Source organism: Adiantum capillus-veneris, chromosome 17, assembly GCF_014529385.1.
Source record: "Adiantum capillus-veneris isolate H3 chromosome 17, ASM1452938v2, whole genome shotgun sequence".
NCBI lineage: Eukaryota > Viridiplantae > Streptophyta > Polypodiopsida > Polypodiales > Pteridaceae > Adiantum > Adiantum capillus-veneris.
This window is the reverse complement of record NC_140947.1, coordinates 55,718,869-55,733,206: the sequence shown is the minus strand read 5'-3', so window position 1 is coordinate 55,733,206 and position 14,338 is coordinate 55,718,869. Positions and strand designations below refer to the sequence as shown.

Below are 14,338 nucleotides of genomic sequence, written 5' to 3'. Positions count from 1 at the left end.
GTGAAATCATGATTATGTTTTCAAACATGAACAAAAAGCATGATGATATTGATAAGCAATCAAAATTTCGGTAGCATAACGGTATGAAAATTCAAACTAAAAAAATTCCCATTCCATACTTGCTTCCGTGCAGCAACGAATGCTCACGGGAAGAAGAAATAACATAAGCAAAAAAGCATATGTTGGTATATTACTTTGGTAAATCCAAAGCTCTCAACAAACTTCTATCTAGTATAATAAATATGAAATCATGGCTGAATTGATAAGGACGATCAACACCAACAACATGTCTTCAGTAATACCAAAAAAGTGGCACCCAAACACCATGGTCACACATCGTTCCATAAAAATCACAAACTAGAAAAAATGATAGATAATACCAATGTTGATGTCAATCAAGGGCAATGTGATCCGGGCACATATTGTTGCCAATCAGTCTCCTCATCACTATCTGCATCAACTGCTGAAATAGCACGTACACATGGAGCCTTGAAGCGTGAAAGATGTTGATGGAAGACCTCTGGATCACTATCTATGCAGAGACAGTGTCTAGACAACTCAACGCAAACATTGCCCAAGCCACCACATCCAGAAAACATATCAACAATGTAGGTGTGCTCCGCAGTAAATGTCCGCACAAGCCAGCTAAAAAAAGCAAAAAATATGCGTATTTTTACTTTATGTAACATAGTCCAATAACGCATAGTAGGAAGCATATATTCTTACCGAAAGAAGTCAAGGCTACGCTCGGCGGCACCTCTAAGAGCGTGTCCTCCAATGTACTCTCCGTCGACGCGCTCCACCAGTATTCCGAACTTGGCATCGAAAGAGTTGTTGTCCACGCTCTCTCCATCTCGTCGATCGTAGATAGGACGTTGACCCTTACGATAAAACAATCCTAGCAATAGTGTTTCCACCTACAAATTACAACTAGAATGTGATCTAATTGAAGAAAACTACAAGCATGCTTTTCAATCAACAAATAAATTTACTTACTCTCTCAATCTCAATGGTCTTTCGCACATAACCATCGGGGATCAAAATAAGGATGGTGTGCATCATTTTGAATCCCATCTCGATGGCATGGCTAGACACAATGCCAAAGTGATCAGTGGAGCTTAGGGTGATGTACCACCCATTGTCTGCCACATACTTTGAAGCTATTACGGCCACTTTCTTACTTAATTTTCAAGAGAATTGATTCCATGGAGGGACCTGCATAATACGCATTGTTAATTTAATTAAAGTTCCAAAACTATCATAGACTGTCCATTGTGGTTTTGAAGGATGCATACCTCGTTCTCTGAAAAATTTTCAACTTTAAAGTTTGTTGGAAAATCCGCAAACAAAAGAGAGGCCACTTCATTGCTCTTTTCCCCATCAACATGGGCTGAATGAAGAAAATCCAAGATCCTGCATACGATCAAATAAATGTATTTCAAACATTCACAACACACACCACACATAGTTAGTCTTTCTTTTCACATGTGTTTACCATTTCTCATCATCGAGAGAAATTTTGTAAACATCTAGCATGTTCCCAATAACATTCACATCACAATCTATGGAAGGCACTGCATAATCAGAAAATAAAATATTTCATCAAGAATTGTTGAGTAGAAAGAAAGTGACAGCTAGATATCTATACAAGCAAGTTTACCTGTGGAGCCTTGAGCACCTTTTTGGTTCTTTTTGGGAGACTTATTGGGCTTCTTGGATCTAACAAAATCCAATCGTTTCTTTATAGAGGAGATTGTACTATTGTTTACTCTTTTCGAAGAGGTGGCTTTCTTGGAAGCTAAGCCAATCTCTTCAATACCATTTTCATTTCTTTCAAGAACGTGCTCTAAAGCAAACAAAAATATATTTCTCACAAACATAATCTAAATAGTATGAGCACTTTAACAATTTTGCAGTTTTTATAAAAGCCAAAAATAACCTTTATATAAGTTCCCTTCATCACGTGGGTAGGTGCCTTGAGTGTAATCTAGCTACCAAGGGCAATACTCAATTTCCCAAGCAATCAAACCATAATCTCTCATCCATAGTGGATACATACACTCCTCACAAGAGAGGTCCCTCCAACTTTCAACAGCAATTGGCAACTTCTCCAACAAAGTTTGATCGTAAAGCTGAATTAGCCATCTACATAAAATGCAGTTAACTTTATTTGAGCTCCTTTCCTAAGTGACTTATTTATTATACAAACTCTAAGTAAAAAATAGAATGACAACCATAAAGATATCAATTGTATTACCTGAATAATACTCTCCTTGAAGATTCCATAAGCTCTGGAATTTTTTCATCCGACTCTTTTGTGTTGAGCTTACTCCAAAACTCCACAAAAGCTTTATCAATGTGGTCCCTCAATTGGTGATGAAACCATGCTTCAAAGCCCTCCGGCATTTCTTCAATCATTTTCCCTTTGATCCTCAAGCATTGCTTCAAGATACTTCCCCAATACCACTCTTTACGCAAGTACATTCTAAATTTCATTGCACTAATATAACGCTCAGAAGTAACATCATCTACACGGCAATGCATCAAAGAGTGCAATATTTCCTTTTTCCTATAGAGCAAACAATAAACAAACCATATTTGCATTGATTCATTTGATGATTTCATGTGTATTTTTTATCCAAAAATTATTACCTCTCTGGTGATATTTTAGAAGTTGCCAAAGAGTGGACTTTGTCTCTTCTAAGGCCCACTTGATCCTTTTCTCTTATCCAATTGAAGTTAAATAATAAAGAGAAGAACCCTTGGCCATTGGCGGGGTTGGCAATGGCCAACATCTATGTTATATTAGCACGAGATCGAATCAAATCAATTTTTCAATCAAATACATCAAATTCAAATGACATGTCAACTTACAATTTAGTAGAAATTCAAACATAAACGGGGAGAAGAGAAAGTGTTTACCTTATAAGCTCTTTCTTTGAATATTTTTTCTATTCTTCCTCGAGCAACCATTTCCTTTTCTGGTAGTGAAATCGAGGGATCATTGATCTCTTGCATCTCTTTGATAAGAGACAAGTCAAAGTCTTCCTTTTGTAGAGCAAATGAAAAAAAAGTAAGATTTTACAAAATAATGTCAAGCTTTAGAAATTACATAAAAAGTGTACTTTAAGGCAAAAAAATTTACCTTCCATATGAGCATTGCTAATAAAAGAGCAGGAGCGTTGTACCAACTCCCTTTGGATGCCTTCTTCTCACAAGCAAGCTCTACCTCTATCCATCGAATCCAATCTTGGGGAAAGTCTTTCATTAAAGAATCTTTGCTTGCCACAGCCAGTTTTTGGAACAAGAAGATCTCCTGTCCAAAATTTGTGCTCACAGTGGTTCTACCAATCCTAAACCACAATATCTTAAATTAAATGGCAGTAGAATGACATCGATAAAGTAATAGCAATAATGTTCAAAACAACAAATGTGCTTACTCATTTTGAGAGCGCAAAGCTAGCATAAGCTCCCCCTCTGCACTTCTATCAACAAAGACAAATTGACATTTCACAGAACAATGTCTCCACTTTGTCATTGAAAATTCTACAACAACAAAAAAGAAAATTAGAAAGCATAGAGTAATACAAGTCAACTTTACATTAAACAAAAAAGAAATCACTTACGTGTTTTTATTAAGCGCATCCAAGTTTTCAAACGGTGATTACCATCCCAAACGATAAATTTTTTACCCCTTAAGTCTTCCCACTCAAGGGGAAGGGAATTATCAAAATCATCGCTTATTTCTCGCCAAATAGGCCCCTATTCATCTTTGTCTAAGTCGGAAACATAATGTTGATCATGGCCTGGCTTCTTAAATGACACAAGAAATGGAGCTCCAAGCACACTGTATCTAAACATCTCAAACCTTTTCACCAAGCCCTCAGTGCCTGGACCCACCACTCTAATGGCTTCATTTTCCATCAATCTACAAAGAGGAATTCGAGGAGTTTCCCCACCTCTCTTTACAATAAAACCCTCTACAATCTCCTCTAATATTCGACCATGAACATCCTTTCCAAATACTGTTGGATGATCGGGAGGTTTAGCAACAATTGTTGTTGCTTCAGACACGCTGTGAGCCACTAATTCACCTTGTGTAGCATGAATATCTATGAACACCTCTTCTTCATGCACATCACTCAATATATCCTCTTCTTCATGCACATCACCCAAAATATCTTTATTTCGATGGACATTGGAAGAGCAATGGAAGATCGTGCATTGGCCCTATGCCCTGTAGTGCCAGATCTTAATGTGTATCCTACTCCTACAAGCAAAAAACAATAAGAACACAAATAGTTTAGTGAGTATGATGAGACAAAAGAAAAAAAAACAAATAGCTTAATGTATTTGAACTTACTTTGAGAGATACCTGTCCTGCCACGTTTAGATGGTGTACGAGCCATAATCTATTAACCACAAACAACAAAAATCTTCTTAGCAATGACAATACAAATATAAAATTCTAAATTTCGGCAGCATAACGGCGTAAAATGCAAACTAAAAAAAAAACCATTCTCAACTTGCTCATGGCAAGGAAAAATACAAATCCACTTTGACATTTGTATACCTCTTCTCTACAACGATCTGTTCTTACATCATTGTAATTGTTATTGTAAGTGTGTATGCAAGTGTGTTAAAGTGTGTGAATGCAAGTGTTTATATGTGTGTGTGTGTGTGGATGTATGCATGATTGTGTGTGTGAATGTAAGTGTAATATGTGTGTGTCTTTATGCATGATTGTGTATGTGTTTGTGCTATGTATGCAAGTGTGTTGATGTTGTGAATGCAAGTGTTTATATATGTGTATGTGTGTATGTATGCAAGTGTGTTGATGTTGTGAATGCAAGTGTTTATATATGTGGGTGTATGTATGTATGTATGTGTGTGTATGCAAGTGGATGTGTGCATGATTATGTGTGTGTGAATGTAAGTGTAATATGTGTGTGTATGCAAGTGTGTTGATGTTGTGAATAAAAGTGTTTATATATGTGTATGTGTGTATATGCTTGACAATACAAATATAAAATTCTAAATTTCGGCAGCATAACGGCGTAAAATGCAAATTGCAAAAAAAACCATTCTCAACTTGCTCATGACAAGGAAAAATACAAATCCACTTTGACATTTGTATACCTCTTCTCTACAACGACCTGTTCTTACATCATTGTAATTGTTACTCTAAGTGTGTTTAATATGTGTGTATGCAAGTGTGTTGATGTGTGTGACTGCAAGTGTGTGTGTTGATGTGTGTGTGCAAGTGTTTTTGATGTGTGTGTATCACTGTGTGTGTGTGTGTGTGCTTACCTGAACACGCTCGCCCGATCCATCGGAGGAGCTCCAATGGAGCTCCATTGGAGCTCCCCCATGCCTTGAAAGGCATGGTGAGAAAGCAGCGCGCGCGCTGCCCTCTCACCATGCCTTTCAAGGCATGGAGGAGCTCCAATAGGAGCTCCATTGGAGCTCCATTGAACCTCCTCCGGTGGATCGGGCGAGCGTGCGCAGGTAAGCGCACACACACACACACACACACACACATCATTTGATAGAAAATCTACACACACACACACACACACACACACACAGTACCTTGTCTTCTCTTGCTCCTTCTTCTTCATAGCAAAACTCCACTTTCTCTTCACTCCACTTTCATCTCCTTCTTCACAGAAAAACTTCACTTTCACTTCACTCCACTTCAATCTCAATTAAAACTCCATTTAGACTTCACTCCACTTTCATCTCAACTTTTTTTTTTTTCACACACACCATATATTACAAAAATGATATTGTGGTATAAACACTCACACACACACATTCATTTATATATATATATATATATATGTATACACACACACAAAGATATACACAAAATGGATTCATATATATAGTTTTACTAAAAAAATACTATGTTTTTTACACACACACACACACACACACACACACACACACACACACAACCATATATTTAAAAAAATGATTGTATGTGTTTGTGTGTATAAAAAACGTAGCATTCTTAAAGTTAAGTCATGCACACACACACACACACACACACACACACACACACACACAAAAAAAATGTAAAAACTATGTGCACAGTTAAATATCTTATGTGCACATACACTCAACTTAAATATCTTAACTTAAAAAAATGCACATACACTCAACTTAAAAATATCTTAACTTAAACTATGTGCACATACACTTAACTTAAATATCTTAACCTAATAAAATGCTACGTTGTTTACACACACCCACAAAATCATTTATACACACGCACAGTAATGTATATAACTTAACTAAAATAATTATATATACACACTACCAAAAACACACACACATATATATAAAATGGCAAGATGGAATCATATATATAACTTAACTAAAAAAATTCCTACGTTTTTTATACAAAGTCAGTCATATAGAATGTTACGTTTTTTATACACACACTCCCACAATCATATATATATATATATATATACACACACACACACACACACACACACACACACACACACACACATACACAAAAGATGAAGACACTATTAGACTGCATTAAATGCAGTCCTTGAACCACCATTTAGAAATTAAATGGCCCCTCAAATTTGATGACATATTCCACTGCACATACATTCAGAACCATCATATATTAAATGAACTTCTTCAATTATGATTTTCATTATTCTTTGAGCCGTCACAAGATCTTACGCAACTGTCTTTTCGTTTACCTACCAATCTTTCACTTTCATTAACCTTCACATCTTTCATTAACTTTCACCAGTTTCATTAACGTTAACTTTATCTTTAACTTTCATTAACCTTCACCACCTTCACTTAATCCACCACAGTTTTCTCGCATCTCCACCCTGTAATCTGTTGCTTGAGAGAATATGTCCAACATGAAAGTAACAATAACTTGGAAGGTTGGTGGTCAAATAGTCAACCGCGACATTCAGTTGAAGGGAAACTCATTGTTGCTTAGTGCTTACTATTTGCAGAGTTTGCTGCCTCCATCTTGCCATTTTCTATCACTATCTGCTCTTATTGAAAGTGATTGTGGCCTAACAAAAGTCTTGCTGCAACCACAGTGGGATATAGAAGGTCATCAGCATTTCTTAATAGATGGATCTTTTTCGAGCTTGTTTGAGATGCTTCATTCAGACACATTTATATAGGTATCTGACAATGAGAAAGGAAATGACAAAGAGATATCTGAAGATGTTTTAAGCATTGTGCATCTTGAAAGTAGTGGTGACGATATAGGACAGCTCAAAAATCATTCAATTGTCATTTGGATTCAACAAAATCCAGGGGCAAAAAAGTTAAATGATCTGTTAACATTATGTGGAGCTCCTTTGCAAGTTGCTGAACTTCCACAACATTATGATGGAAATTTGTGTTTTGAGTTACCTGCGACTCATGATAAAACAAAACGAATGACAGGGATGGAACAACGCTTTGATGGTCACTTGTGGACTCGCCCATCTGTGACAACCATGGCAATAGCATGCACAATTTGTCTAAGCCACTGTTTGGGATTCATGCAGTGTAATTATTCAACGTGTCCTCATTATATTAAGGAACAAGAATTCAATAGTAGAGATTTTCATGGATATTTGGACAGACAGGTGAAAAAGGACTACCTTGCAATGGAAGAGAATACAACAATAACTTGTCATTATTGTCAGAAGGTTGTTACTTGTGTTGCTGCTTGTCCCTGCAAAATCTATTATGTTTTGCCTAGAGATGGTACAATGTCGCGACTGGCAATACATGTTGGTAAACATTGTCATAATGTTAAGGCAGGTACCTCTAGAGATGCTATTTCAAGAGTGCGGAAACTGGTAGGTGCAGTACTAAAAATAGAAAAGGGTGGCCCAAGAAAAATTCAAATGTTGGTGGCTCAACAACTTGTTCTTCACTCCTTGATTGGTGAGGAAGCTGAAGCTACATCCGATGTACAATTCAATGATTTTTTGGAAGAAATGATGCCACTGGTTCAAACCAAAGGGTAAGAAAACTCAATTTGGTTCCTTGAATTTGTTAATTTTTTAACTATTATAAATTTAGCCTTCTTGTGATGCATCGTGTAGGTTTTCTTCAATTGTTTCAAAGGAGAGAAAGAGTCAAGGTGCTGTTATTGGGGATGGATATGATAATATTTTATTGCTTCAAAAAAAGTGCATGTTTCCTTTTTGTCATGGGAGCCCTGGACAGGGTGAAGAGGATGACAAGTGCTTCCTATTTAAAATGTCCACTAAAGGACCAGGTTCTGGGATTGATCTAGTAAATCGGATGAAAAGAACTGAAACTGGTGACTTGAGAAATGCGTGGGTACATTTTGATTTTACCCATAGAATAGATGGATGGGCAACAATGTCATGCTTAGTTTATGATCCAAGGTAATCTTTAAGTATTTAAATATCTTGTATTTTTTTATCATTAAATAAAAGAAGATGTGTGAAAATGTTTATGTTGAATATCTTGCAGCATACGATCACTACAAATAATTGCTATATGTGAAACTAAAGAGGAGGATGCAAAGACTCAAGTTATTTTTTGGGAGAGCCTTAATTCAACAATGGAAAAGTATGGACATGGTGCAGCTGACTTTGCAGGTTTTATGTCTGATGAAGCTGGTGCAAATTGGAATGCTATTCGAACAGTCTTCAATGGCGGGCCAGATAATATCATGGAGGGACGTGAACGATCATGCCTATTTCATTGGGAGCAGAGTCTCCACAAATATGCTAAAAAGTGGATACCTCAACATCTAACAAATCAACACATTGATATGTGTGAGGACTGGAGAGCTTGTAAGACCATTGTGCTTGCATCTCAAAAGGCACTTTCAATTCAAAAGTGGTGGAGACAACATCTATCTACAGAGAGCATCACAAGAGTGAGCAGATGGTTTAAATGGTGGGAGGAATGAATTTCACACTGGGGAGGAATTGGAACAGATGTAAGTACCTTTATGAAAATCTATATTTTTAGAAAAAAATCTTTTCATACATGAAATTTATAAATTTTAATTCATGTTTTTTTGCATTTCATAGGGTGGTCTAAGTCCGTGGGAGTGGGCACAAATTTCCAATGTTAATTTATCAGAAAGTGTACATGCCAGTTGGTTAGCAGGTGAAGGTGGAAAGGGAAAAATATCCTTGTATGATGCATGTGTAACAGATGTTATAAACTCATATATTCAATGTGCAAAGCGTTTGGGATATACTACTGGGCGTTATATAGGAACGGGTCCCACAATGGAGACCTTGCTTTCTCGAGTTGAATCTCAGCAAACTCCAACTCCAACCAACGTGGCCCATCTATTACACGAGGCTGTTGCAGGGACTCCCATGTATGCGCAACCAATTTTGCATGGAGACAAAGAAACAGTACAACGCAAAAAGAGGGGCAGAGCAGGAACAAGTAGCTCCCATCGGCCGGAATATGTCATGGAATCTAAGCAACGAAACCATCGCGGTCGACCAAAAAAAATCAAGTTTGATACCCAAGGACCAGGTATTTCTAACATTCCGCTGCAAATTATTGACAATGATGATGATATTGGATCTCAAAAAGAAACAACCACACCTTTGTCATCTAAAACAAACAATGTGTTTGAGAGTGATGTGCCACGCACTCAGCGGGCCCTCAGGAGAATGCCCATTCAAAGTCAAAGAAAATGTTTTGGAACAGTAAGGAGAAAAAATTGTGACAATATCTTGCATAGTCGCTCAATTGGTCTTGTTGCTCCATGTATATGGTCCGAAAGAATGTTCAAGGGTAAAAAAATCGAGCAATGGTTATGGTTTTGTAATCATGATATTTTGCATACCCAATCAATCAAAAGACAAGTCAAAGATTTACCTCCTGCTCCAAATGTTTGGCCAGTAGCAAGAGGGACAGATATCTCCACACAGGAACTTGCCGCGCTGCATCAGAGTGGATTTCGGACAGAGAATTCAATGGTAAATCCACAACCTCTTGCTGGCGACTGCAAAGAAGGTGGTGGCAGCTCGAGGAAGAAAAAGTGGAGGCATGGAATCTCTAAAGAGGCCATGAAGAAAAAGTGGAGGCATGGAATCTCTAAAGAGGCCATGAAGAAATTGGAAGCATGTAATAGTATGACAATTATATTTTTGGATGAAGTGAAAAGGTCTCAAGAGCATGTAATTTTCCGAGTTCTCACTGAAAATAGTTATGAGATTCATATAAAACAGAGTCCAGCATGCACATGTCCGGATTTTCAGAAGCGAGAGAATACCAACAAATCCTTTTTGGCATGCAAACATATGTACTATGTGTACACAAAAGTGCTCGGACTTGAACCTAAGGAGCACATGATTATTCATCAGCCAACCCTCTCACCAATGGACATCGCTTTTATTCTTGGACAACCAAGGATGATTTCTCCCTCCATTTAATTACAACTGGTTTGGTATGCTTCTTTCACTCAACTAGAATATTGATCTATGATATGAAAGTGTTTTTCTCTATTTATTTTGGTTTATTATACTTGTGATTATTTATCTTGAAAAAACATTGTTTATGCAACAAAGGATTTCAAATTTCAAGCAAAAGATATGAAGCATCTTGCAAGCTATTTGGGAGCAAATTACTTGCCTTTTAGAGTGACCATTACATTTATGGCGACTATCCTTTTTTGTACTCTAATTTTGATCTTATCCTGTGGTAGTTTTGCGAATGTACTTACATCCTCAAACTTATGTTGTTTCAAAAAGCAATTGCTTGGGAAAAATAGTATTGTCTCTATCTGGCATTATTTTTTACTTCATCACATTTATATATGCTGTGGATTATATTTAACTCTGAAATTAGTGTTGTCTCTATTCTGCATGATTTTTTACTTTATCGCATGTTTATATGCTGTGGATTATTTGACTCTGATCACATGCGTTGCGAGCATATTTGACTCTAATGGCATGAGTTGTGAAATGGTGATTTTATTTGTTTACATTTTTTCCGTCGTTATGCCCTCTCGGTCTCTCTCTCTCTCTTTCTCTGCGTAGTGATATACAACTCTATGATTTTACTTTCTCTCTCTAGAAGAGAAGTCACTCTCTCTCTCTCTCAAGGATTTATGATCTCTTCTTCCAATGGTAACTCGCATAAATACTATCTCTCTAGAATTTATACTTTCTCTCTCCGTCAACCACACATATATGGAGTCTTATGACGATTGAAAATTACATTAAATAGATACTTTATGCTATGACACATATTTGGTTAAAAAAACTCTAAAGATTGCTAAAATTGTCAAAAAAACTTGAAATGAAAAACTCGCAAATGTTAAATCCCCCTGAGGGAAGTACTGTTCTAGATTAGCAAACCTAATCCAGAACATCAGCAGTGTATAAAATACAGTAGTGGTTGAGATTAACTCTCCAGTTATACCAATCATTACTAAGATAATCTCTAGCAGATAAATGCTTTGATTCGATTGCCGAAATTAAAACACTTGTGTACATGTATATTCAGTAACAAAGCAAGAAGTTGTGCAGAGACTGACCCATTGCCAGGTGAGTGGTTGAATTTGTGATAAATTGCGTTGATAAGTTTGATGAATTTAAGATGAGGAAGATACATTGTTATAGACCAGAAGGTGGCAGGTGACCAAGGTAGCTTAGTGTCCACCGAAGAGAGTGTAACTCAAGCAAGGCTAGATCCGCTAGCACCGATTATTGAGGAAGGGAGTGATACTGACACTTCGTCAGACAAATCTTTCTTCATGATGGGTAGTCAACAACCAGGAGGTTTCACCTATGATGGACCTATGCGAGGAGGAAGCACCTCCCAAAATCCTTTGAATGATTCCAGGCTCACGGTGATCTTCTTAGAGGTAACAAACTCGAGAGGAGCCCTAGTCTATTCAGACTATCGAGGCCGTAAGTGCATTTGTATCGAAGAGAGGCCAGCTCAAAGATTGGAGATAATCCGAGTATATGATGATGGAGATAGATCCCGAGACGAAAAGGGGAACCACTATTTAATAGTTAGTAACCCTGAAGATTACAACAGATATGGAGATAACATGGCGAAAGGGAAAATGGTTTCAGAAACTCAAGAACCGCCACCAAACATTGATAGGCCCGGCGCTATTTTTATGTATGATAAGAAAACAACCAGGGTTCCAACTTATAACGTGAACGTGGGAATCTACAAGCATGAGAGTGAGGGTATAGTCTCTTACTTTCGCAGCAAAGAACCATACGTAAGCGAATTAAGCAAAGATAAGGTTCTTTACTTATTCTCTTATGAAACTGCTACGGGGAAGGGCATAGTTTTTGTTGATAGATATGGGCGAGAATAACAACGTCTTCTCCCAGAGGAAGTAGAGAGAGCAACAGGTCCAGGATCATAAGCATATGCCCCTGAGGAAGTGCCAAGAGCCGCCCACACCCCAAGCAAGTCAACGAATCCTTTTTCAGATGAGTATGACATTACCTCACATTCCACCCGACCGTAAGCATTCAACAACCAAGACCAACCAGCAAACCAGCCATCATCGCAAGCATGGCTTCGACAGAGTGCAACAATGGAACCAGACCGAAGCCGAGATGATTATCACGTCGCACGAGGGCTCAGGGATTTGCAAGAACCACCACACTATTCAAGGTATCAGGCAGAGAGTAAGCCAAAAACACAAGGGTCAACAGAGCCTGGAGGACTACCCATGGAACGAGTTCAAAGAGAAGAACCACCTCCAGCAAGAACCGTTAGAAATTATGGCTTAGGAGCACCGTTGGGAGAGGAACCAGCCTATTACAGAAGACATGAGGAGGTGTATCGACTGGGACGGGGTGATCCAATGATGAGATTTGTAGAGCATCGAAGAATTAGACCTTCTCAAGTGCAAAAATGGGTAAACAAGAAATACGCCGGAAACAGAGACCCAAGAGATCATGTAGCAGCCTTTGTGCGTGTAATTAGAGCTGAGGAGGTGTTAGATTTTCCCACCCAATTTGCAGGGTTTGGACTAACCTTAGAGGATGATGCAGCCACTTGGTTTGATTCTGTAGAGCGTAGAGACTTTGAGTCGATGGAGGAAGTGTTTGACGAGTTTATTGAGGAATTCTCTCAAAGGGGAATAGCTCATAATACCGTCTCACAGATCCAAAAATTCAAACAGAAAGATGGAGAATCTGTACGAAAGACAGCCCTAAGACTAAAAAGATATATTAAGTTCTGTCTTGTTGAAGAACTGCCAACTCAGTCCAGACTTATGCTGATATTCATCCAAGGACTAAGGAATGCAGATCTCCAGAAAGACTTACATATAAAGAGGAGCATGGCGTTGAATGAGTTGACCAAGGAGTCTCTGTACCTTGTGGACAATTGTGCGGTCTACAAAGAAGGGGAGTTCAAGGACCTTCATGACGATTCATCTTCACAGCAAAGTGGAAGCAAGTCTTATAAGACAGCACCGAAAGGAGAAATAGCGGTAAACCAGGAGCAACTCGTAGATGAAGTGCTAAAAAAGATCACCTTGTACGCCAAACCCTAGGCTAAACAGCCCAAGTGGTGTGCTATTGAACAAAAATGGACAAACCATGGGACCAAGGAATGTTATTATAACAAGGGATATGTGAGGGAGAGACCTTACGCTCCCCAAGCTCCAGTAGCTTCCCCTCAAGTTCCACCGATGCCTAGATATCAAGCAGGAAACTTACCAGGACCTATAGGTGTAGAAAGACCACAACCGGTGTTGGGGCAACAACCACCCCTACCAGGATTACGACCAGTTGGTATAAGATACACACCAACAGTAACTGAATCAGAAGAAAAGGCTTTGGTGCCTATGCATGCATATTATGAAGATCCCAATGGATATGCGGAAAACCCTGTCTATTATCCACCGGAAGAACCCTCGACACCAGAACCATGAAGAATGATAGGGAATCAAGGACCACCAACTGCTGCACCGGCCGTAGGAGAAGGAAGATATAGCTTAGATGAACGAACACTGATGTTCATAGCCAATGGAGGCATGGGTGGACAGAGACATGCTTACCAGCAAAGAGGAGCTCAAGGAGCACCTCAACAACCCAAAGGACCCTACTACAAGTGTGGTGGAGACCATTGGTTGAGAGACTGTCCTCATGATGAAATCATAAGAGTCAATGCGTATTGCCCAGAATGTGGAATTACTCATTTGATTCCCGATTGCCCTAAAAACCCCAGCAAAGGAGCAAAAACCACCTTGAACATGTTAGAAACAGTACCTTCCAATGGAGGATCAGAAAATGAAACAATCATACCTATTCAGGCGGTAACACGAGCCCAAGCCCAAAGAAGGATGAACGAACCCATAGTT

General features: G+C 38.4%; 2 protein-coding genes across 2 annotated transcripts; both read right to left on the bottom strand.

Moving 5' to 3' along the window:
• Nucleotides 1-261: 261 nt before the first annotated feature.
• On the bottom strand, nucleotides 262-966 carry LOC147437287 (uncharacterized). Its single transcript, XM_086486542.1, has 3 exons — nucleotides 961-966; nucleotides 727-917; nucleotides 262-645 (listed from the first exon to the last, which is right to left on the bottom strand). The coding sequence occupies exons 1-3, from the start codon at nucleotides 964-966 to the stop codon at nucleotides 396-398; spliced, it is 447 nt and encodes a 148-aa protein (XP_086342668.1). The 3' UTR covers nucleotides 262-395.
• A 1,002-nt stretch (nucleotides 967-1,968) lies between these two features.
• LOC147437286 (uncharacterized) lies at nucleotides 1,969-2,563 on the bottom strand. Its single transcript, XM_086485907.1, has 2 exons — nucleotides 2,258-2,563; nucleotides 1,969-2,145 (listed from the first exon to the last, which is right to left on the bottom strand). Exons 1-2 carry the CDS (start codon nucleotides 2,542-2,544, stop codon nucleotides 1,992-1,994), a joined length of 441 nt encoding a protein of 146 aa, XP_086342033.1. The 5' UTR covers nucleotides 2,545-2,563; the 3' UTR covers nucleotides 1,969-1,991.
• Between the last annotated feature and the right edge of the window lie 11,775 nt (nucleotides 2,564-14,338).